This window comes from Lampetra planeri, chromosome 10, assembly GCF_965212315.1.
Source record: "Lampetra planeri chromosome 10, kcLamPlan1.2.h2, whole genome shotgun sequence".
In the NCBI taxonomy this organism is placed as follows: domain Eukaryota; kingdom Metazoa; phylum Chordata; class Hyperoartia; order Petromyzontiformes; family Petromyzontidae; genus Lampetra; species Lampetra planeri.
The window spans coordinates 13,944,525-13,969,552 of NC_136116.1; the positions used below are offsets into that span (position 1 = coordinate 13,944,525).

Sequence of the window (25,028 nt, forward strand, 5' to 3'; positions counted from 1 at the left end):
TACGGCCTTGGTATAAACACAGACAGACAAAGATCCCTTGTGGAGCCTTGACAGGCGCACTACGAAGGCCGGCACGGCACACGAGGGGGTGGGTGGCCAACACCACGCCCCGGCCGCCTTTGTCTCTCCCCAGTGGTAATGTTTAACACACCGCACCGGGTACTCATTTGAGGCTGAGTCGACCTAGAGGACGCCCACGACCGGTTCAGATAACCGGTGTTGGTGGTGGCCGTGAGCGGGAATCGAACTCGGGTCTTCGCCGCCGGGTTCCTAGCGCCAACCGTTGCGCCACCGCTCCCCGCAGAGACAGACAGACGCAAGTACATATGTACACCTACATACAAATTTACACGCCGACATATACATTACGTACAAATCTAAATGGTGCCAAAGGTTGTTCCACGAGCGGTCCCCGTGAGGCCCGCGGACATGCGCCGCCGGTGCCCCTATCAGGGGGCCCAGGGCGGCCTACGGGGCCACGGCGGAGCTGCCCCGGCCAGCGCCGAGCCCCGCTCGGCTCGCGGTGCCCAGGTTGGTGAGCGCCATGGCCGCGTGCAGCTCGTTCCAGTAGCTGGACGGGTCGCCCGGCCCTCGCTTCTGTCCACTGTGGGTGAGCAGTTGTGGGTGTGTGCGTGTTAGTGCGTGTGAGTGAGTGTGCGTGTGAGTGTGTGTGGGTGTGTGCGTGTGAGTGTGTGTGAGTGTGTGCGTGTGAGTGTGTGCGTGTGAGTGTGTGTGAGTGTGAGAGTGTGTGAGTGTGTGTGAGTGAGTGTGTGTGAGTGTGTGCGTGTGAGTGAGTGTGTGTGAGTGAGTGCGTGTGAGTGTGTGAGTGTGGGTGTGTGCGTGTGAGTGTGAGTGTGTGCGTGTGAGTGAGTGTGTGAGTGTGAGTGTGTGCGTGTGAGTGAGTGTGCGTGTGAGTGTGTGTGTGCGTGTGAGTGTGTGTGAGTGTGTGCGTGTGAGTGTGTGCGTGTGAGTGAGTGTGTGTGAGTGTGAGTGTGTGAGTGTGTGCGTGTGAGTGAGTGTGTGTGAGTGTGTGCGGCGAGTGTGAGTGTGTGCGTGTGAGTGAGTGTGTGTGAGTGAGTGTGTGTGAGTGTGTGCGTGTGAGTGAGTGTGTGTGAGTGAGTGTGTGTGAGTGTGAGTGTGTGCGTGTGAGTGTGTGTGAGTGTGTGAGTGTGTGAGTGTGTGTGAGTGAGTGTGTGTGAGTGTGTGCGAGTGTGAGTGTGTGCGTGTGAGTGAGTGTGTGTGAGTGAGTGTGTGTGAGTGTGGGTGTGTGCGTGTTAGTGCGTGTGAGTGTGTGTGAGTGTGTGAGTGTGTGAGTGTGTGTGAGTGAGTGTGTGTGAGTGTGTGCGTGTGAGTGAGTGTGTGTGAGTGAGTGTGTGTGAGTGTGGGTGTGTGCGTGTTAGTGCGTGTGAGTGTGTGTGAGTGTGTGAGTGTGTGAGTGTGTGTGAGTGAGTGTGTGTGAGTGTGTGCGAGTGTGAGTGTGTGCGTGTGAGTGAGTGTGTGTGAGTGAGTGTGTGTGAGTGTGGGTGTGTGCGTGTTAGTGCGTGTGAGTGTGTGTGAGTGTGTGAGTGTGTGAGTGTGTGTGAGTGAGTGTGTGTGAGTGTGTGCGTGTGAGTGAGTGTGTGTGAGTGAGTGTGTGTGAGTGTGGGTGTGTGCGTGTTAGTGCGTGTGAGTGAGTGTGCGTGTGAGTGTGTGTGGGTGTGTGCGTGTGAGTGTGTGAGTGTGGGTGTGTGCGTGTGAGTGAGTGTGTGTGATTGTGTGCGTGTGAGTGTGGGTGTGTGCGTGTTAGTGCGTGTGAGTGTGTGTGAGTGTGTGCGTGTGAGTGTGTGCGTGTGAGTGAGTGTGTGTGAGTGTGTGTGAGTGTGTGCGTGTGAGTGAGTGCGTGTGAGTGTGTACGTGTGAGTGTGTGAGTGTGCGTGTTAGTGCGTGTGAGTGAGTGTGTGTGAGTGTGTACGTGTGAGTGAGTGTGTGTGAGTGAGTGTGTGTGAGTGAGTGTGTGTGAGTGTGTGAGTGTGTGTGTTAGTGCGTGTGAGTGTGAGTGTGTGTGAGTGTGTACGTGTGAGTGTGTGAGTGAGTGCGTGTGAGTGTGTGAGTGTGAGTGTGTGAGTGTGTACGTGTGAGAGTGCGTGTGTGTGTGTGAGTGTGCGTGTGAGTGCGTGTGAGTGTGTGTGAGTGTGTGTGTGTGAGTGTGTGTGTGTGAGTGTGTGAGTGTGTGTGTGTGAGTGTGAGAGTGTGGGTGTGTGTGTGTGTGTGTGAGTGTGTGAGTGTGTGTGTGTGAGTGTGAGTGATTGTGTGCGTGTGAGTGTGTGTGAGTGTGTACGTGTGAGTGTGTGAGTGTGGGTGTGTGCGTGTGAGTGTGAGTGTGTGTGAGTGTGTACGTGTGAGTGTGTGGGTGAGTGAGAGTGAGAGTGCGCGAGTGGGCAGGTAGGAGTACGAGCGGGTGTATGGTGTGCAGAGGGGCGGGTGGGTTTGTGCAGCGGGTGGGTTTGTGCAGCGGGTGGGTTTGTGCAGCGGGTGGGTTTGTGCAGCGGGTGGGTTTGTGCAGCGGGTGGGTTTGTGCAGCGGGTGGGTTTGTGCAGCGGGTGGGTTTGTGCAGCGGGTGGGTTTGTGCAGCGGGTGGGTTTGTGCAGCGGGTGGGTTTGTGCAGCGGGTGGGTTTGTGCAGCGGGTGGGTTTGTGCAGCGGGTGGGTTTGTGCAGCGGGTGGGTTTGTGCAGCGGGTGGGTTTGTGCAGCGGGTGGGTTTGTGCAGCGGGTGGGTTTGTGCAGCGGGTGGGTGTATGAGTGGGATGGTGGTCGGGCATGTGGACAGGTGGGTAGGTGAGTGGGTGGTTGTATGATTGGGTTGGTATGTGGGTAGGAACGTGCACGTGTTGGCGTGTAGGTGGGTGGGTGGAATTGTGTGTATTGATTGTTTCATTGTTGGTGTTGTTTGGATTTGTGGAATGTGTGCGTGTGGGGTGTGAATTTTAGTGTGTTGACGTGCGAGTGTTGGTGAATGGATGGGTGGGCAAGTTGGTGGGTGAGAGGAATGGGAGTGGGCAAAGGGTAAAACACACAGATGCAGGAAACCATGTTCATCATTTGCCATGATCTCCACGCGTCTGTAGGGTGACGTCTCGGCACACAGCTTCATCTATTTCGAACCATTAAAGTGTGTAATGGGGAGCAGACCAGCGCCACAGTAGCGAGGATGCTAAACCGCTGAGCCTGCGACCTGCGTTCGAACTACCGGCCAAGGTAAACGTCAGTGGCGAGTGAAGCGGACCTGGGTCTCCTCTTCACCAACCCACACTGACCAGCAGAGGTGGGACAAAGTCATTGTTATGCAAGTCCAAGTCGAGTCGCAAGTCATCAAATTCATGACTCGAGTCTGACTCGAGTCCAAGTCACATGACTCGAGTCCACATCTCATAGGTGGGACAAAGTCATTGTTATGCAAGTCCAAGTCGAGTCGCAAGTCATCAAATTCATGACTCGAGTCTGACTCGAGTCCAAGTCACATGACTCGAGTCCACACCTCTGCTGACCAGCACGGTGAAGTGCGGAGAAGCATCCATGCACTACTAGATTGACACTTCTGGGATGTATTATTGCCTGTAAAGGCAACTGGCACCGTTACTCGAGCAGTTGGAAGACAATTGGAAGGTTGTAGATTTAAAACCGGGTCAGCTCATCATTCATCTGAGGCCTAAAAAATGAGTACCACATTTAGGAAAGTCAACGGTGGCCATCCCATAAAAATTCTGGCATCTGCCATGGGAATGTGAATATTTGCCACCGGATCAAGGCAACTCTTAGTCACGAGCAGCATCCAATCACTCGTTTGAGAATGGAGAAATTGTGGCTTTGTCACGTACACGCACGCGACGGCGTTCATGTTTGCAACAAATGCGTAACTTCATTGGGCATGTTTACGTACATTTACAATACATGGACCATCAGTAAAAATTATATGCAATTTCCACAAATTATACGCAGATACACAGTTTTAGTGCAAGCACAGCCAAATGGGATTTACCCAAATATATGACAAATGCTTACCGGCAAAATCATTAAGTTAGTTTTTCCCTCTCGGGGTCATTATAATTCCATTGTTTTTCAAGCTTTTAAAGTTTGCCAATATGGCAACGAGATATATAGTCTTACTTCTTGTAAAGGATAAATAAACTAAACCCTGCGATCTTTGAGAGCTGAGAATTTATTTATTTTGTCGTTGGCCTCATATCACATTTGTTATTTTGTTAATTTAGTTTTCACTTTAACACAATCCATTCAAGGGCTATTGTGTAAATCGTCTGCCAGCAGCAGTGCGGGGACATTTTATTCCAATGTATCTGAACATTGCACATTTAATTGATACCCCACATGGAAATCAAAGTATGAATGTACGTGGCCAGCCAGTCCTGGATTCATGGTGCTTGAAAAACAACTTGAAGTTTTGTGGATCAACTCAATCCATTATCCTCCTGGGATCAGTCAAATGAGTGTTACTTTGAGGGAAAGAAGAGTGATTAGAGGACGGACAAATTGGCCACTTGTATTGTAATGTGGAATTTCCATTACTGACCACCAATCAAAATAAATGCCAACTCGAGTGAGCACAGAGCCTCATTGACTTTGTATAAAATAATGATGCCAACACTGACAAAAGAAAAATGAAACTAAAATAGACCACTTCGTTTTACATACACGCACCTCTGTTGGCTGCGTTAAACAAACTTTCACAGGAAGTTTAGGCGACTATCGTTAGATGGGTGTCAGTCACGCGTAGTGGCAGGTCCATGGTTGTGAGTAGAATTCGCCCTGTGCATGCTCATAATAACGCGTTTGCCACCATAGTGTCAAACCCTGGGGTGCAAGTGGTACAAGAATATTCAATTACCTTAAAGAATTCTGCTCCAGAATTTTGGCTGCACCTTGAAAAAGGAAAACAATGCCATGGCATGGTAAGGTGCGCAGAACGAGTGAAGAATTCCGTTTTAAGAGGATGCCAGTAAATTGACCAAAATGCTGAATATGAAATGTTTAACAATAATGAGAGCAGTGTTCTTGTGTGCGTGGTTTAAATAGAAATCATACCATGTGGGTGCACACATTTTATTTAAATACATATTCTTCAAAGAGGTGAAACATATTTAACGTCCTTTATAAGATTAAATTGCACTTAATTATCTGATTTCAGCTGGGCAATTATCCAAGCCGAATGAATGTCCTCTCGTCAAAGTTTCTCCATCCTCGAATGAGCAAGCGACAGTAGCTCTTGTCTTTTAGTGCCTCTGAACCGGTGACGAACATCCACATTACTCTGGCAGAGGCGAGTTCATTCATATCAAATCTCCACGTGACTTCCACAAAGTGGCACTTCGTCCCCCCCCTATAATGAGATACACGACTGACATTTGAAACTGCAAAAAAATGAGTAGCCGATTGCCATTCGAGAGATCTAACCATAGCACCACTCGGCCGTATAAACGTACCGATTATTTTAGAGCTGCGTGTTATTCTCAGGTTCGAGAATTTCAATGAACGACAGCACACAAGCCCACGTACTGCCGAGCCGCTGGTTCTCGTACCTTGCTCACCACCTGACGTACACGAAAACTATTGGCAGTCTCAGCTTGGTGAGGTTTGATTGAAATCATAAATCAGCGGTTCTCCTATCGAGAGACTTGCATCAGTCATAGGAACGTGGAAATGTCGCTGTTGGTTTAGGGCCACCAGTGGAGATGACAATTGTCCACTCAACTGTTGACTTTGAATTCCAGACACCTGTCAATTGTAAGCTCTCACCTGCAATTCTCCATCGAGCTTTCAGACTGACAACAGATTTGTGTTTATAGGCAGTGCTTAATTACAGCCATATCGTACTGTATGTGTGAATTTCTTTTGCACCATACGTAACCATCCACACTAATCAGAGGTGCGGGGGGTGGAGGACAACAGACTAAACACAAAAAGCAGCACTAAAGAAATGAATTTTCAATCTCGATTTACAAGTGCATAGCCCCAGTGGCTTCCTAATGTCGTAAGAAAGAGCTTTCCAGACGGCCACAGAAGCGCATCTGAAAGCGCGCGATGCGGTGACCGGAGTTCGTATGATGCTTTATACTCCCTGACGAGATCAGCGAGGTATCGTGGTTCATGTGCGGCAAGCACTTTGCGTGTAGTGAGCGCGACCTCATGACAGCTTGGCAACACTGTTCTGACCATTACATTGGCACCCCACATCCACCTCGTGACACGTAGCTTGTCTTCATAGCCTCACAAAAATATACGGCTTCAAATCTAGAAAAAAATATATACGGGACAATATCGCAGACTACGAATCGGTGTATTTTGCACTCTCGCAGCAGTGCCATACACCCGCAAATCCCTCATCCACACTGGCACAACATATCGCTTGGGAAGTGAATTTACCTCCTACGCGTTGCACAAGTAGTACTAATCGCATATCTGCATTTCCCATAAATATGCTAGATTCATCTTGATATGCAAATTATTTTGTCAAGGCGCTCTTCGCCCCCTCCATCCCAGCTTAAATAGTCGCTCCAAGCCTGGGGCTTGTCATTCAGACTCTGTCTCCTCGACAGACCTGTTCTCCACCTGAGGACGGCTGCTTGTGTTGTGGCCGAAACGTGGTGAGAATTATTTTATTATGTTTAATTTTTATTATTTTATTATTTCAATTCTACGTGACTTTACCGAAAGAACCAAGAAGATGAATCCCTGCAGTCACGAAAGCTTTAAATCGAAATTTAAATCGAAATTTAAGTGAATTTAGGTCACGGAGGGTGGTGTGGTGTAGGGGGGGGTGGGGGTGGTGCCATCGTCATGAGCCGTATGTTGATGCCGCTGTGGAAGCGCGGAGAGGCCGCGTGCATTACCGGCGGCCGGAGCTTGCTGCCTCCTCTCCGACTCGCTGGACACGGGCGACAGGGATCCGTCCTCGTAGCACGCCGAGCTCAGCGACGCCGGGTGACTGCTCCGACGGGCCTCGCGCTGATGGCGCATCACGTCCTGCTGGTGGTGCCCGCTGGCGCCGTTGCTCCCGACGATGTTGATGATGTTGTTGTTGTTGTTGATGCTGATGCCGCTGCTGCTACTGTTGTGACTGTGAAGCAGGTGGTGGTGATGGTGGTGATTGTGGTGCAGCTGATGCTGCTGCTGGTGCTGCTGCTGCTGATTATGGTGATGGAGGTGCTGCGCGTGGTGGTGGAGGTGGTGGTGGTGCTGCGCGTGGTGGTGGTGGTGGTTGTTGTGGTGCGCTCCCCCGGGTCCCTCCTGCACCGCCGCCGCCACCACCGCCGTCGCGGCAGCGCCGCGTCCTGCGAGCGCGTGCTTGCACGAGTCCCTCAGGTAGCGGTGCAGGAGGCTGTTCTTGTACTTGCGAGGGAAGGCGCGGTCCTGCCCTTGCCGGCTCACGTTCTCCACCGTCAGGCTCGAGTCCTCCACGTCCTTGCGCCTCGCCTCGTCCTCGTTGTCCTCCGTGCAGAGGACCTCGCCGTCTGAAATCGGCGAGGGCGTTAGGCCGTGCGTGGAACGACTCCGTGTTGAGAGGTGACGCCGTTCTCATCTCCGCCCCCCCCCCCTCCCGAATTAAAATCCAAATCAGGACGATCACCAGACCCTTACTATGGTTTTAAACGGTTCTTTCAAACTTGTAAAAACTATCTTACTTGTAAACCGGAGTAAAACAAATATAATGCCTCTCTGCTCAAACCTCCATTGGTGGACCTGAGTCAGCAGTTGAAATTCCAAAACTCTGAATTCAAATCCGAATAAATATAACAGACATTCCAACTAATCCACTCTCGTTTTTATCTTGTCAGCATCTCTCCTGTCCGCAATGCTCAGCTACATCTCATGTCACTTCATCTCCCACGTTTGCCCACACTTCACTCATCTGGCGACATCTACATGTCTAGTTCGACATCTCTTCTCCCAACTCACTCGTAAATTAAAAGAAGGGTCCCCTAAATCATTCTACTTTCTCACGTGAGAATATACACTGAGTCCTGCATGTAATGATGGGGTTCATTTTGGGGGCATTTAGGGGGGGGGGTTAAATGAAAACGTAATACCAAGCTCAAAGGTCAGAATCTGTATTCATACTGGAGGAATCCGATGAGCTATGAAGCTCTTTTCACAGATGCCAAGTAGGGGCGGGTCAGAAAGTCCAGAAGTGGAGGGTCAGCAAGTTGGGCAGCGTGCAGAGCTCCTCTACCTGGGCACGAGCTGCGTCTCCAGGCGGTGCCAGGTTAGAGCCGTGCTGGAGCATTGCTTGGCGCGATCCAGACTAAGCGTGTTACTTTCGGTAGGTTCAGTTGTGGGTTTTGCCTGTCTTATATATTCAGAATGTTATATATTTGTGATTTATAACAAGCAATCTAAATAACAACCCAAACTGTAAATGGGCTTAATTTGGTCGTCGTGTAAACATTGGGGTTTTGTTAAGAAAACGGATATAACGGTACTGGGGCAGCCCACCTCTGAATCATCAAGATATTTCGATGACCCCACGTTACTTTAGACGGTTGAAGGGTCATCAGACTGGTTACAAATGTGAAGATTGTATGGATATGTTTTAAAAGACGAATCAAACTAAATAAAATGAAAATAGAGGCTGTTATACGGAAAACAAATCATATTCTTGGTTCTTTCGGTAAAGTCACGTAGAAGGGAAACAATAAAATAATACAAATATAAAACAATTAAATTCTCACGACGTTTCGACTGCAACACAAGCAATCATCATCAGATGTGTACCTCGCACGGGTTTAAAACCTTTGCCGAAATACCAAAGACAAGACTGGAAAGTTACAGCCACGTGACTTTCAGGCACATCACTACGGTGCCCTCTAGCGGCATCACCGCCACCCTGGAGCTCTTGTCAGCTGTGATCACGGCGGAGGAGGGATGAATGGGACGCTGGCTGCATCACAGCACAGGGCAGGCAGTAGTGCATGGTCGGGCCCAATCCATGTCCAAACTGAACTATTTATTTGATTTTACACCAGGTAAGGCCCACTGAGCTATGTAGCGCTTTTTCAGGAGCGACCTGGCCATAAATGATAGCTCAACGAAATGGCTTATCATGTGGACATTCCTAGCAGCTAAATACTCTAAATGTGGGTGGAAAAACCAGAGGGCCTGGAGAAAAATCCACGCGACCACGGGGAGAGAGACATACAAATTCCAAATATATGGCAGGCGTCAGGGTCGGGATCGAACCCACGATCTCCTGCATGCCAGGCGAGGGTAGTTAACATCTCTGCATCACAGTATAGGGCAGGCAGTAGTGCATGGTAGGGGCCCACCCCATGTCCAACCTCGACAGCCCAGCTGCCATAAAATGCTGCGGCCTACAGTATAACCTTTTGGTGCTAGTTGAGTGTTTTATGTATTTATTTGATGTGTTTGTTTTACAAAAGCAGACGTTATTGTTCACATTGTTGTAGATTGATATTGTTGTTGTAATGTAATAAAAACAAACTTTCCGTATATATTTTTTGGGATTGCGTCTTTCTTACAACAGTGAGCCGCTATATATATACTGTGTTTGCAGCCAAGTTGTGACTCAAGCACAAGGCGAATCTGTATACTCCGCTCGTGTTGTAACGCATTGTGTCAAGTGTGATGGCATGTGCTACAGATAGCCAAATACTATGCTTGCAAACTGCACGCAGGGTGAGTGCGAGCAAATGATGGGCTATGTAACTTTACTTTTGGGAGACGGTGTTCATTTAGGACATGGTGTGGGTGTTTTCTGTCTGCACCACATCAGATCCAGATGTGGTGTCACACATGCAGGGCTTTGCAGGCGAGGGAGGTGTTATCACGCATTGTCGTTATGTGTGAGACACCGACCGACAGGGCTGTACAGCAAGCAGGTTGTCAACCCATTTGTACAGATTTTTTTGGTATGTCATAACTTCGATTGAATTATGATTGTTGTGAGTTCTAGTCCCAATCGAGGTCGACTCAGGCAACCATCCCTTCAAGGTCAATAACTTTGGCATCACTGTGGGAATGTGATATTGGAGTGGTTGTGAAGTGGAGATCCTGGACCCAGCCCTAGTACTGTGGACTTTCCACCACTTGCTCAGGGCTGCCAAACCAAGACACGTGACTGTGGGACCTTCCGCCACTTATACCCTATATAAAATCGCAAATAATCGATTTTTTGCGAAATAGAAATCGGCGAATTAAGAGGTTTGACTGTATTAATATAGCACGTGACGTTGCCAGTATAGATCGTTGTATGCAGTGCTTGTGCCCCAGCGTAGTGGAGAAGGCACAAGATGCGTCAATGTTGAATTCACACGAGCATCACTTTGCAACGACCATGCACAGTTTAGCGCCGGACCGCGGGGGGACAAAAGTGAAAACAAATCAATACTCGACGTGCAACTGGCTGCCATGAAAAACAAAGACGTTTGTTTAAACTCAAATAAATCTGGCAGGGAGGGAATTCACACCAATGGTAATATTTTGTAATGCAAAGTCAGCATGTGTATGGACTCAGGACAATCACCAGACCCTTACTATGGTTTGAAACAGTAGTTTCAAACTTGTAAAAACGATCTGATTTGTAAACCGTAAACCGGAGTAAAAAAAGTATGTCTCTGCACAAACCTCCATTTGGTGAACCTGAGTCAGCAGTGGAAATTCCACATTACTCTGGCAGTAGGAAGACGACTGGTGACTCGATGGACCGAGTCTCCCTCTGACTGGGATTGGAAGGCACACTCGTGTGATTGTGAGCCAAGCAGTCTAAACACAGCGTCACACAGCGAGGATACTTCATCCAAATAATAAAGATGAACCTCGCTACGTGCACAGACAGAACATGTGCACGTTTCCTGAGCTACGAGGTGGATCTGGGAACATGTGACCGCATCAAGTGAATGTGCGTGTGGACACACACACACACACCTCGCCAGTGATGATGTCGTCATTCTATTCGTAGAGTGACAGACACGTGCCTTTCAGTGTCGTCATCACTTAATGATGTTCACATCGACAATGCGATCTGGCGACTGAAAAGATGGGTGTAAGATGCCTCTCTTTGCGTATGTTTGTAGGCATTCTATGTTTGTAGGCATACTATGTTTGTAGGCTTACTATGTTTTCGATCAAATTATTTTTAAGTACCACCGAATGAAAGGGGCTGTTCTGAATGGTATGCATTTAAGCAGCGTATGCAGTTGCGCTCTATACAATTAAGTGGAAGCGACTGTACTTTCCGTAAATTAATATATTCCATCTTTTCGGAATGAGGGTCATTCTCAGCGCAATGCTCGCCAATCCGCATTTGTTATGGGCAAAACAAAAATGAAGCAAGACGGTAAATGTGTCTTGGCGATGTAAGATGAGTTAGTGGCCGTGTTTATTTATACTGGCAACTGCTAGCCCAGTGGTGGAAATTTCCACCTTTTCATGGAGGGGCACAGTTAAGCAGTTAACCACTTATGGATGGATGCATCCTGGATGGATAATGGGCTGAGCTGATCCCTGGCCAGTCAGTAACATTATATTAAGACAACTCAATGTTAATGTCGTAAGACTCAGTGTTAATGTCTCAATACTTCGTGTTAATGTCTTAAAACGCAGTGTTAATGTTTTATGACTCAGTGTTAATATAGTATAACAGTGTTAATCACAGCACGATGTCTTCAGTTCATGAAGAAGTTCCCAGCACTCAGAGAGAAATGTTCCGTTTGTTCAAACTGCAGAGGGAATTCCTCCCGTGTTGATCAGAAGTTACCTCCGGGTGTTCACAAGGTTCCATTACTGGTCCGAATCCGTTCTCCCTGGAAACCTCTGGGGTGATGCTGATCGAAGGTATAGGATACACTTGCACTGAATCCGGGGAACATCTGACTCGCGAGCTTGCTGACATCGTAAACGCTGATGTCAAATGTCTTTTTGATGTCACATTCTGATATAAAAAAAAAACTGAGACGATGCTTTTGAGACCTCAGAACCAACGAAATAAATCTGTCTCAATGAGCCCTCGGCGATGTCCACCCCCCACCATCCTCAGCGTGAGGCTGAGAACTGTTTGTGTTATTTTCGATCGAGAACTTTCCTTTGGGCAACATATCAGGAACGTCCCGACGGCATCTTATTTTTCACCTTACGGAATATTGCTAAACTCAGATTTTTTTTCTCTCGTTTCTATCCGATGCAGAGAGATTTATGCACAGTTTCATAACACATCTAGTGCTGATTACTGCAATGTGCTATTCTCTGGTATGTTTTAGTCTTGCTACCTCTCCACTAGTGTCGACAAAGCGCTGCTCTCAGAGTTTGAACAAGAACCAAGGGTATACTAAGGCCCTGATCTTGTCTTCCAAATGTCTACAACGACCGTGGGTTCCTCGTACGCAAGTTAACCGCTTACCTCTCAGGCCAATGGCGAGATGTTAACTACCTCGCCTTATGTGCAGGAGGTCGGGGATTCGATCCCAACCCTGACGCCAGCTGCTGTATATTTGGAGTTTTCGTGTCTCTCTCCCCGTGGTCGCGTGGATTTTTTTTTCATCCGGGTCCTCCAATTTTTTCCCTACACGTTTTGAAACACGCGTTTAGACTATTTAGATTATTTTGCTGCTATAAATGTCCAAATTATTAGCCAGTTTTTTGACCTCTTAATTTGTAGCCAGGTCGCTTTTGAAAAATAAGTTAATACCTCAGTCGGCTTTGGTAGGATGGGGATGGTTTAGTATTGTATTGTGTATGTGTCTGGGTGATTTTCTTTACCTCTCTTTTACTTTGCACTCGTATCGTGTCTGTGTTTGTTGTTGTTGTTGTAACGTTCTTACCCGCCCGACTGGACGTCTGTGAAAAAAAGAGCTTTATAGCTGATCGGATTCCTCGAGTAGAAATACAGATTCTGATTCGTAGGATGCAGCTCTGCTCAATATCCCAGTGATGCAGAGGGAAAATGCCGGTGTAGCAGAGCAATCCGCCTACAAAGCGCTCGATACAATGTGGACTGAGCTACCACGATCTGGCAGGGAAAGTTTTCTCTCTTTGTACTTTTGAAGTAATATTGAAAACATGTTTCATGATATAGCGTTCCACAATCTGATACCTTGCGGCGATCCGCTCGCGAAAGGCGCTGTGCGATATAACGGTTGGTTGACTGATCGTGCCAACCAACCGCGCGGCACAACGCGAGGCCACGTCGAAGATCTGTGCCGCACAACCAAACAAACGACCGCAGTGGCGGTGAGATAGCCCTCGAAGTGCTCCGTGTATGCCACGAGCCATTGTCCACCTGCCAGAATGGTAACGCTATATGCAAGGTAATGGTGGTTGACGTTGTCGATGCTGCCACACATCACCACCAGCATACGATTCCCCGACTGCTGCAACGGACCGACAAGCCCTGCTCTTAGTGTCCCACCATCTGGCTTGAGGTCAATCTCCCTTTGGTGGCTGACCTCTGCTTGCCACTCCGAATGCCTGTCTCTGTAACCCGCCCTCGTATATTCTGCACACGTGTCCTGCCCTTCATCACAAACTCCTCTTTCCGATTAAGTCTAAACTGCTCTCTTGTTTTCACTCATTTCAGACTGGTCTCTCCTTCCACGAAATCCCTAATTTTATCCACGTTCACCTTCAGTGAAACGGCCGATTACGATTTTCTAGCAATGTACTCTGCTGAATTCAATCGGGTGAAACTATTTTAAATGGGACTTTCCAATTCGCATGTCATTCGAAGGGGCGTAATTTCCATGTGTTTCTGGGCCAAGTGAAAATGTGTCAGAGGACGTCAAAATACGGTGATGCCAAAACGGCAGTGGGGAGTCGGCAGTGGTGTGGGTTTGTTGGGATGTGGTGGTAGTGGTGGTGGTAGTGGTAGTGGTGGTGGTGGGGGGGGGGCAGAATAACGGGGAGCGCAACGCGCTACGAACCCGGCTACCCGAGTTCGATTCCCGCTCACGGCTAACACCAGTGACGATTATCTGAATCGGTACTGGGCCTCTCCTAGGTCGACTCAGCCTCAAATGAGTACCTGGTGCAATGTGTGAACATCGCCACTAGGGAGAAAAAGGCGTCCGGGCGTGGTGCTGGCCACCCACCCCCTCGTGTGCCGTGCCCGGTGTCATAGGGTGCTACTCGCTAACAACACTTGCTCCAACAGTCTGTTACAGGCTATACGGGGGATCTTTGTCTTTGGTGCTATTCAGAAATAAAATTAAGCATTTAGGGCTCCAAGAAGCTCAAGGGGCACCGATTTAATAAAAAAATATAAGGGGTGTAAGCAAATATTATAAAAAATAAAATAGATAATCACATTAGTATAACTACTGCTGGCAAGCAATCATTCCATTGTAATGAGTCGATTAGCCCAATTATTTCACACAATCGTGATAGAATTCAGCTGCGTAGATTGTCGGGCGTTTCATGTTTGTGGTCGCGTGCCGCAGCCAAAAACATCTCGTGCCAAGGGCCCCTCGATGCGCTGATACCACGAGCGCACGCGCGTGGACGCAATCAAAATACTCGTGGCGCTCACGAAACTCGCCAAGTGTTCTCACAGACGCCGGTCCGGCTTCCAAAGTGGTTCGTGCCGTCCGTCTATAAACACGCTCGGATCAAGCGATGAACTCACAGCGGGCACCAACACCGCATTCACGAGTGTACGCACTGTCGTTTCTTATGCCCCACGATGCACGCATCGGATTGCCCCTGTGAGAATCCGTGATGTAGAAGTTACGAACGCTTTGTGTGCTATCGTTACATGTAGGGTAATGGAAGTGGTCAAGGCTTGTGCAAATGAGCCGGGACATTTTTGGGGACAAATGAGTTGGTGAAAACAATAAATAATGGATCCACGATAGTCAATGACTTTCACCGAAATGCGACACATTCATAACAATGGCTGTGCGGAGTGCGTTGATGCACGCCTGCTAATTGGCCGAGGGAACTCTGACGTCATTGTGACGATTCTTCGACTCCTCATTAATATTCCACGCGCAGTAATTCATGTATCCGTCTGTGCAGGGTTGCTTTTCTTGTAGTTTTAATGTTAAAGGTTTTGACTGGGATTGTGTTGCAAAGCGCTGCGAGGCCTTGTGTGAATGGTGCTTTTACTTCGTCATTAAGGTTTTGTGGGTTAGATCTCGTAAATATAAATGTGTCGTTAACCCTCTACCACCCGACACAACAAATCAGTAAGGTTTGTCAAGTAAACAATTAGTTGCTACTTTAGCACACCGGTGTGTTGGAGATAAAATCCACGACATTTACAATTTGAGTACGACATTTCACTGGTAATTGCATCCAGCTTCATCGGGCCCTTTTTGGCAAAACACTTCAACTATTGCGACTAATATTGGTCACGCAAGCCTACGTACCAAACTGAGTTTTACTTAAATTTCGATTTAAAGCTTTCGTGACTGCAGGGATTCATCTTCTTGGTTCTTTCGGTAAAGTCACGTAGAAGGGAAGTAATAAAATAATAAAAATAAAACATGATAAAATAATAAAATAATATTATATAATAATATTTTATTATGTTTTATTTTTTTATTATTTTATTACTTCCCTTCTACGTGACTTTACCGAAATAACCAAGAAGATGAGTTCTACTTACTTACTCACGACTAGGCAGGCGCTGCGGGTGATCCGAGGCGCGTACCTTCGGGGCAGCTGTCTCCGCTGCTGATGCTCAGCCGCTCGGCGTTGCCCTGCACGTACTGGTTGTAGAGTTTGATCCGCATGGCCCAGCTCAGCTCCGGCTGCCGCACCGTGTTCTTGAGCCTCCGTCGCGCGTTCGCGAACCAGTTGGACACCTGGCACCGGGCGCCAACCACGACGACGCAGCGTAAGCGGCGATCCTCGACGCGATGCGCGCCATCCACCCCCCCCCCCCCCCCCCTCAAAGTTACGGAACTAATATTTCTTCGGAGATTTAACAGCTCTATTTGGTCGATTTTTTGCTGAATTTGTGCCCGTTTTCACATGCGCGTTGAACTTTTTTCGCACCGTACGTAGCCAACCGCGCGAATCGGAGGTGCGTCAATCAGGCCTCTCGCACGAGGTGACATGGTTCACCGCTGTTACATGACCGTGTGAATCTGGCTCTAGATGCACATGCAAGATGTGTAGTAGGCACAGAGATGGAGCGATGGGTGGCTGAACACGCAGACAAAATTCAGTACGTAAATAAAAATATAGGAAACACACAACAGATATGCAGACAAACCGAATGGATGGATTCGATACAAAACTTCGGCGGATTACTGGGGAGGCTTTCATCGAGCAGTGTTTTGACCACGGCTGATGATGATTGTTGATCATGGCAAGTTTGAAAACGAATTTCTTCTTCAGAACTCCTTTTTGTGTTGAGTTTGTGGTGCTGGCCCCAACACCTCCGATTGGCACGGTTCGCTACGTACGATGCAAAATAAGTTCAACAAACATACACGCGATGATCATAAACTAAAAACTATTTTTTATTTTACCAAGTAAGGCCCATTGAGCTTTTTCAGAAGCAACCTGGCCACAAATGATAGCTCAACAAAGTGGCTTATCACGTGGAAATGTATAGCAGCCGTATACGCTTAAACACGTGTTTCTAAATGTGAAGGGTAAAACTGAGGGACCCAGAGAAAAATCCATGCAACCGCGGGGAGAGAGACACACGCAAACTCCAAGTATACAGGGATCAGGGTCGAGATCGGACCCACGACCTCCTGTATACCAGGCACGGCAGATAACATCTCGCCACCGCCGAGATATAATCACGATGCGCCACTACCCAATGCCCCACCACCCGCTGGGATCACCTGAACAAGCGTCATGTGGGAGCCAAGGGCCAGCAGGATCTTCTCCGTCTTGGTGGGGTAGGGGTTGTGCCGGTGCTTGTAGAGCCAGTGCTTGAGGGGCCGAGCCATGTCCTGCAGCGCCTGCCGCTTGTGCCGAACTCGCAGCGCCCCGGCCCTCCGTCTGCACACAGCCAACGCCAGTCGACCGAAACGTCGGTTCGTCCACTGTGCACGCACGTGGGGCGGTGGCGCCGCCGCCACGGCGTAACGGCCGAGCACAGGCCAGAGGTCGGCGGTTTCATCTCCCGGCGCGGCAGTTGACACAATGGGGGCAAGTTTTTCTGAACTGTTTCCCGTTCCGACGGCATACGGTACGCGCACATCATCAGACTTTCTTCCGATTCCGTTTCGATGACGTACATGTACGTCATCGAAACGAACCAGAAGACAAACTAAAGTAAAACAACTTTACCGGTACCGAGGCTCCCACAAGACCACGCGGGAGGGCGTGCGGCACAGTTTGGCGCCAGCAATGATAGACCGCGTTCGTGTCGCTACAGTTTTCTGCGGTTAGTACAACATCTTTATAAACAATGGTGCTATGCCTCTCTAAATAAAATTAACGCTGAGCGGCTTGTGCGTTCCGAGATTCAGCGGTAAGCGGGACACCCACCCTGCAAAATGCAGACGTCTTGGAACGGGAAAGGGTTAAATTCCCCATGACACCGCAGCCAGTCGATTGGTAGGTCGCGTTTGGTGTAGCAAGGTGTGGGGCACTCCCACCTCTCCGACATGTCTGACCGGCGTGGAAGAAGAGACCAAATTCCAGTGGAGGCCTTTCCACCAGCAGTTGCATGAACACACTTTGCATGGCTGCACCTTTGCGTGTAGCGTACTGCACATGTATCGCCCTCTTGTCAGTTCTCTGCCGGACGAGCACTTTCCCATGGGATGCGGGTCATCGGGGTTATTTGGCCATACTTGTCCAGGTTGGTCAGTGGGGGTTGGTGATGCCTGACCATGATTCCCCACCCAAGTACTGTACTCGCCAGGCTCAAGCCTGCTGAGCTCAGGCCAAAAGGTCAAAGCGTTGGTGGCCCAGAGCCAGTGATGGAAATTCCACATTCCTTTAAAGTTTAAAGGGAGAAAACTTTTTTCCACAAGACAAAACAGTTAACATTCTTCTTGTAAAGCCGAGCTCACGAGGTGATGCTCATTTACATTGGTGACACTGAGTCTGAAGCAGAAAATTCCACATTCCTATTGCATGGGCCAGGACAATCTAAAATTATCCACTGTTAACATTAACCACTTGTAACACAAAACATGTAAAAAAAATCAACTTCAGAGGCATGATGAGATGCTCACCCCCATCTCGAATTTGAACGCTAAAACTTTATGGATCCACTTGAGTTCTGTTATGTGTCTCTATGCTTTGCACTCCACTATGCACGGGAAACAACACACGCTGCTTTGTCATGTGAAAGCATTAATATAGCCAATGAGGCCAGATAACACTGTGGCTAAAAGGAATTCACTCACGGTCCTGGGTAGACGCAATCATAGCAATAGATAGAATTAATAAAATGAGAAAACTTTTTGGGATATACTGTGGAAATACTGGGTACTGCCATGGAAATGTGGAATTTCCACATCTGGCTCAGGGTTACCGATGAAAATGAGCACTACCACAATGGATAAACTTTTAAATTTCCTTTCATATGACCCAAAGCCCTCTTTTTACGACCTGCTAAAATACCAGGCAACGTAATTGGCAGCAAGTCACACGTAATTACATAATTACATAAAATAACTTTTTTCATTTCTACTTTACAGTTAGTTTTTGTGATTCGGGTCAGTTATGCATTTAGGGGCGTATCAAAACATGTAAGCCTTGTTATGGCAGCAGTATGAGCATTTATACATGTCACGCATGGTTAAGCGCGCACAATAACGTTGTGTTGATTCGATTTTCTATAATCTTTTCATTAGCTACGTTTCAAGGACCGTGCGGTTGTAAACACGTCTAGCCATAATTATCTTTTATTTTAAAATAACACTACGTCCAAAGTGTCTACAATGAGCCACGTTATTTCGCGAGGCGAAACTCTGCAGCCTGTTTAAAATGCGCTTTGGTTTGGGGAAAAAAAATGCAAGAGTGAACCCCGTTATGCATTAGCACAGGCATTTATTCAAGCGCCACGTCTGATAAAAGCCATTGCTAAGATGATGTGAGAATGACTCAATAACCGGAGTCACAATGAGCAAATCTGTTCTGCTCACTTATTTGCGCCACAGAATGTGGCTTCAGGAAATGTTCTTTGAAAGTAATACTCTCCAGTAAAATAACAAAAAAAATAGCGTGACCACAAATGTGACAGCCGTAATTTAAAATTATTCTATTTGAATTATTTATTTTATGTTTTAATTACGTGGAAGAGCACGGCAATGTGTCTCTCTGCTCAGAACCCTGTGTTCGGGTGGCGTTTGCCTTGCTGAGGCAAGGCCTTGCCACTCGAAAATTGACCGCACGTAGTTCTTTTTGATGATTTTGTTTTTGAAGAATTTTTGTTCTGTAGCCAGGTTTCTGTAACCAGGTTCCCATCGAATATGCACATGTATTGCCCGATCGGTTTTACCTGACCCAACAATGACCTTAAACATAGGGGGGCACTCATCCTAAGCCAGTGGTGGAAATTCTACATTTCAATGACACAGGTCAGCATTGACCTCCCGCACAATGGCATTCACTTTCTTGGCCTGACGGATATTAGTATGGGCCGAGTAGATTCACCTTCGGGAGTTGAACTTATGACCTTCAGACCACTCGTTGAGAGCCATACCGCCACCCGGCCACAATCAGTGACCATACATCGAGCGACGAATTAACGGTGCCTTCACGTATCGTCGTGATTCTGAACGGCGCATCCCATTAACTACAGCCCTGGTGTTCGGCTCGGAGTCCTGACTCGAGGCTATAGCTCATTGTTTCCGGAGAGCTTTATTGGGAGACGTTCTGGAACTGTGCTGAGCCAGACAGCCCGAGCCTTCACGGCAATCGACTCCGTTCGTCGCGCTCAACGCGCAAACTTGTCAGGTGCCGCTGCGCTGCCGCTCGCTTCGCGTAACCGCCCGGTCACTGCCACCGCTCTCCAAACCGCGACCGCGACTGCAAAACTCGCTCTCTCGCGCTCTCTGCCCTTACCCTGGCTGCTGCTGCTGCTGCTTGTCGCGGGCGTGAGCGCTGCGCACATCCCACGAGGCCACGTCGGGCCTCAGCGCCGGGTAGCGGGGGAAGGGCTCCGGGTAGAGCCGCGGCTCGGCTCCTGGGGGGGCCGCCGCCGCCGCGTGGCTCAGGGGCAGGAGGCGCTCCCCAACGCCGCCGACGCCTCCGCAGCAGCCCTCCCCGCAGGGCTCCATCAGGGGCGCCATCGCGCCTCGTCTCGCCGCCTCCATGGCCCGAGCTGCCTCTGCCCAGCCGCGGGGTCGCGTGGCCGCCTCGCGCAGGGCTACGGCAACCTTCCAGCGCACACAGAGACGGCGGCGGCGGCGTCATTTGATTTGCTCGCGAGAGTCGCATCACACGGAGAGCTGCTTGTGCGCGGACGCAGCGGCGGGTACACAGCAGATGACAACACAGAGTCTGACTCGTCAAGTCAGAATTATGAAGTCTGAATGTGGTAGAATAAACTGCGTCTATTTAACCTCCCCCCCCATAGTTATTCTTTAACAATAGTTTGAGTGGAGGGACACAGATCGGTGTTGTTGCCGTGTCCTCGGTTATGGAAACATTGCAACTTTTCACCAAAATTCAGGCCAAAAACTAATTTTTTTCAGTATATGAATTGGGCACGTTTAAAAAAAATCTCTTTTATCGGGTCACAGCCCCATTATATTTGCCCAGTGATTAAACGTTTTTGTAGTCATTCTATGGAGATAAATGCTCCTGTCATGGAATGAGGAATGTCCACCACTGGCTTGAAGCGCCAGTGGAGATGAGCCCTTTCGCATTGCTCATTGGAGCAGGGAGAGACGTTTTCTTTTTGACTTCACGATTAGATTTAGTTAAGTGGACGGTGACAACTGCACACAATGGGAGATTCTTGTAAATTCTATCAAATGTCTTCATCATCCATGCGACAAGATTTCCACACTTACGAATAATTCACACGTTGCACAACTATCACAGGCTACTCTGAAAAAGGTATCTCCAGCATATGTATTTTCCTCCAGTATAAATACATATTTTGATTCTGTATATTTGAAACTCATTTGTATATCATCCAATGACACTCATGGTTATAAGGGACATGCTCTTAAAGTGTGGAACATTATCACTTCAGTATATTACTCAAAATTGTATATTTTGACATTCATTTGTTGTTATATATAAGCGACAGTAAACAATATTAATGTATAGTATATACAACGACTCCATATGCATGAAGTGTAGATACAATACAAATAAGGCCCATTTCCTGAAATGTTACCTATCACATATATGCGTTTCCTATAGAGCGTTGGTGTTAACAAATGCTCGTATCCCTACAGCCTTCGCAGCTTTATATATAAAAAAAGGTTTAAATATAAATAGCGCATTTACACACTTACATGTGACATCCTATATGCCTACACAGGCAGCACACTATAATATAAAAAAAAACTGAATGTTATTGTTGAGAATATATGCCTGGTTTATTTCAGTGTCCTGTAATATATAATATGCACAGTAGCTTAAGAAAAGCCACAGTGTATGTTTTCAATGTTGTGGTATTCCGTGCTAAAATTATGATTGTAATCCTCTGTTCACTAAATATATCAGCACTGGTATGAATAAAACATACTCGTTAGAATATACGGCCCCGTGCATGTGTTGGCAAATGTACTTTGTGTCCAAATAGGAGCTCAGCATGTCACCATTATTTTCAAGAAATGTTTAATGTTTTCTTGAAATTAAACACCGTCTGTAACTGTGGAACAAATCAACTGCATTTGTTTCTGAAGAACATCCCACCAAACAACGCGCGGTACAACCTTGAAACACGTCGCAGTAAAGCATAACATTATTGCAGTGAAATGTACAAATATTAACAGATTTCACTGGTTTGAGAACAGGACTCTATAAACCGAATAACACACTCACACAACTCGAGAAAACAAATTAAACCTCGAGCTGTAGGAGCACGCAGAGAACGCCTCAATGTTCATGGCAGCACAGGGTTAGCACCTTGGAAGTGAGGAATAGAAAGTGGCAGGAAGCGAGTGTTGATTTAATCGTGAAGAGGACATTGAGCCGGTGGGAGGAGTGCGTACAGGGATTGGAGCGGGGCAGGTGAGGAGACAGCGGCCGTTGAAAAAGTGGCACACACACAGAAGAAGGGGCACACACAGATAGAAGAAGTGGCACAGACACAGAAGTAGCACACATCGACAAAAGGAGTGGCACACACAAAAGTAGTGGCACACACACAGAAGCAGTGGCACACACACAGAAGTAGTGGCACACACACAGAAGCAGTGGCACACACACAGAAGAGGTAGTGCACGCACAGAAGCCAGAGGCTTGGAATTGATGGTTTTACTCTCCCACGCATAACATTGACCTTTACTTGTTGTGAAGCTGAAACGAAACCACGTGTGAGAGGCGCGATCGTGTGGCTATAGTCAGCGATTGAATAGGATTTTCACTCTTCGGGCAAAACGCGTGCAATTTCAGTGCTGGCAATGTTGAGTTTGGATATGTTAAGCGATGTCTTAAAAGGTTAACTGTGATTTGGATTTAATCGCCTAATAATCACAGCATTTGGATATTCACGGTGACATATATAGCTAGCATATACACATTTAAACAAGCTCGTGCATTATTCAACTTCTAAGTAAAGATGTACAGCACATATTTTTTTTCGACGAGTCATATGCTTATAATTTATATTAATAGTGATTAAATACATTCATAGGTATACAGTCATATGCTGTATAAATATATTGTAATAATCGATATTCACAATCTCATTTGAAAATAGTTGCGGGTGATATTTCAATATGTAGCTGTGGGTGATTTTGACATTTGATGTTTTTTCTGAGAATGATAATGTACATTATAAAGCAGTATAATCATGAAAAAATGCACTAGTACAGTACTTGTAATGTTTTTGCATTCATATAAATCGGATATATGAATGTCCTGACATAAAAGCACATTTTCGTTGTTTAATATTACAAGCACGTATAAATAATAACAAGCACGTTTAAATAATAACAACAGCCAACCATTGATACCCCCACTCAAACAAGCAGCCTAGCCGCCTTCATCTTCATTGTCAAGCCCATGCAAAGCAGTGGAAATTCCACATTCAATCACAAGACAGTCACTTATTGACTTCCCACAAAGTGGTACTTATTTTTTTTATTAACCCCGGATGGACGATGGGCTGGATCGCCACTCAAACATCATGATTATCATTATCTACACCCTATAGGAACGTACTATTTACTATCTTGTGATGACTACATCCACACGTACACCCCGAATAGCCTGCACAAGACTACATATGGGGAGGATGGAGTGCTTCACCAACCCGGAACTAGCCAGCGTGGTGAAGTATGGTCAAACAATTGCCCAAATGCACGAGGGAACCATTCATCTCGCACTTAATTGATAAAGGCGCTGTACATTACATTCATCATCATCATCGTCTATGGTCAATCCACTGCTGATTGAAGGCCTCCCCACGCCGCCGCCACCTCTCCACTATCCCGCACTGTGATAATACCGCAATAATGATACACAAATTGAAACAAGCAACACGCGCACACACACACTGAATGTAGTCTCAGTCTACATGTAGTATCCGTGACCCCATCAGGCACTACAACAACAGCAGCAGCAGCACATAGCTGCTGCATACCCAAGCGGCAGGGCTCGCTTGTCTTGGCAAGCCAGAGTAAGCGAACGCTTTCGCGACAGAGAATCGCGAGAGCACCGGAGAGAACCCTCGTCGCAAACAAGGAGAGGAACAAGCGCCGGCCCTGTTTGTTCGCCGCGATGGACGCGATAGACGCGCGCCTCGCACGCGCACGAGGGAGCCCCTTGGCGCTGCGTGCCCCGACTCGCCGCGTCTCTCCCCGCGAGCACAACGCGAGCCCTTGGCACCCACGACTCGCCGAGAGCGTCCGCGGCGGTTGCGAGCGCGCTCCCGAGGTATGCGACGCAGCGAGCAACGAGACGCGCGCGTAGGGGGGGAGGGGGGTGTCGTGGTGGTGGTGGATGGGCAAGTGATCTCGTGCGGCCACGGCGAACGCCTCTTGTGACGGCGTGAGTTGCGCGTGTGCCGCGCGTGCCTTCTTGACACGAGTGCACGGCGTCGAAGCGACCTGGGAACGCGTCTGAGAAAAGGGCCCGACCCGGAGGGAGATGGAGCGATGAAATCGGCTCGGGTGGAGGAGGAGACCATGGCTGATGATGATTACGATCTGGCAGAATTGACGTGTCATGGATTTTATTTTGGATTCGTAGCGCGCATTACCGAGGGCAGGGCGCTGTGAAGCCGGCTGCCCGAGTTCGATTCCCGGGCACGGCAAGCGACACGCACCGCTCCTGTAGGGTACCCCCTGTCACCAACCCGCATTGACCAGCCTGGTGAAGTATGGTCAAACAGCCCCCCACTACCACCGACTCAAGCGTGGGAAAGTTGTAAAATATTATTATTATACATTTTGTTTGTAGCGTCATTTGGAGTCGTGATGGACTTGTGTAAACTGTATACCATTTCTAAATTTAATTGTGCACGTTCTGTAACGAACGCGGGGCATTATGTATTTCTGTTGGCTGCCAGTGATGGACATTCCACATTCCTGTGGCGGGTTGTCTTCAACTTCGGAATTCCATCTTTGCCACCTGCGAACAATAGCCCACTGTTGCGTATAATAGCGGGGCATTTAACGTGCGCTTAGCTGGAACATGGCACTTTGTTAAGTTACCATGCACAGCTCCGTAGAAGGCAGTGAAGACCGTAACATCGACTTTGTACTTTAAACGGCACGCCTTGCTCTACATGAATTTCCACCACCGCAAGTTCAGCTGCATTCATATTCAAGCCCACGCGAAAAGCGGATTCCGGTAATTGGAGGTTAAACCCCAACCCGCCTATCGAGTTACAATGCGGATTCATTTTTTTACGACACGTTCACCTGCAATGGACACTCTAAAACCTGTTGCTACGAGCGCAGCTATAACTACCAATTATT

General features: G+C 47.9%; 1 protein-coding gene across 1 annotated transcript; it reads right to left on the reverse strand.

Annotated features, from left to right (window-relative positions):
- Window positions 1-468: 468 nt before the first annotated feature.
- LOC144721151 (uncharacterized) lies at window positions 469-20,237 on the reverse strand. Its single transcript, XM_078598546.1, has 6 exons — window positions 19,987-20,237; window positions 16,803-16,962; window positions 15,653-15,806; window positions 6,882-7,502; window positions 4,880-4,913; window positions 469-604 (listed from the first exon to the last, which is right to left on the reverse strand). The coding sequence occupies exons 1-6, from the start codon at window positions 20,235-20,237 to the stop codon at window positions 469-471; spliced, it is 1,356 nt and encodes a 451-aa protein (XP_078454672.1).
- Window positions 20,238-25,028: the final 4,791 nt, after the last annotated feature.

Bases quoted from the DNA above. Each gene is read 5' to 3' on its own strand.
- LOC144721151 (XM_078598546.1), bottom strand. From the start codon at position 20,237: ATGGAGGCGGCGAGACGAGGCGCGATGGCGCCCCTGATGGAGCCCTGC. The intron at 15,807-16,802 runs GTGATCCCAGCG...GCCCGGTGCCAG, and splicing joins CCCACATGACGCTTGTTCAG to GTGTCCAACTGGTTCGCGAA. The intron at 4,914-6,881 runs GTAATGCACGCG...TCCTTTTTCAAG, and splicing joins GCAGCAAGCTCCGGCCGCCG to GTGCAGCCAAAATTCTGGAG.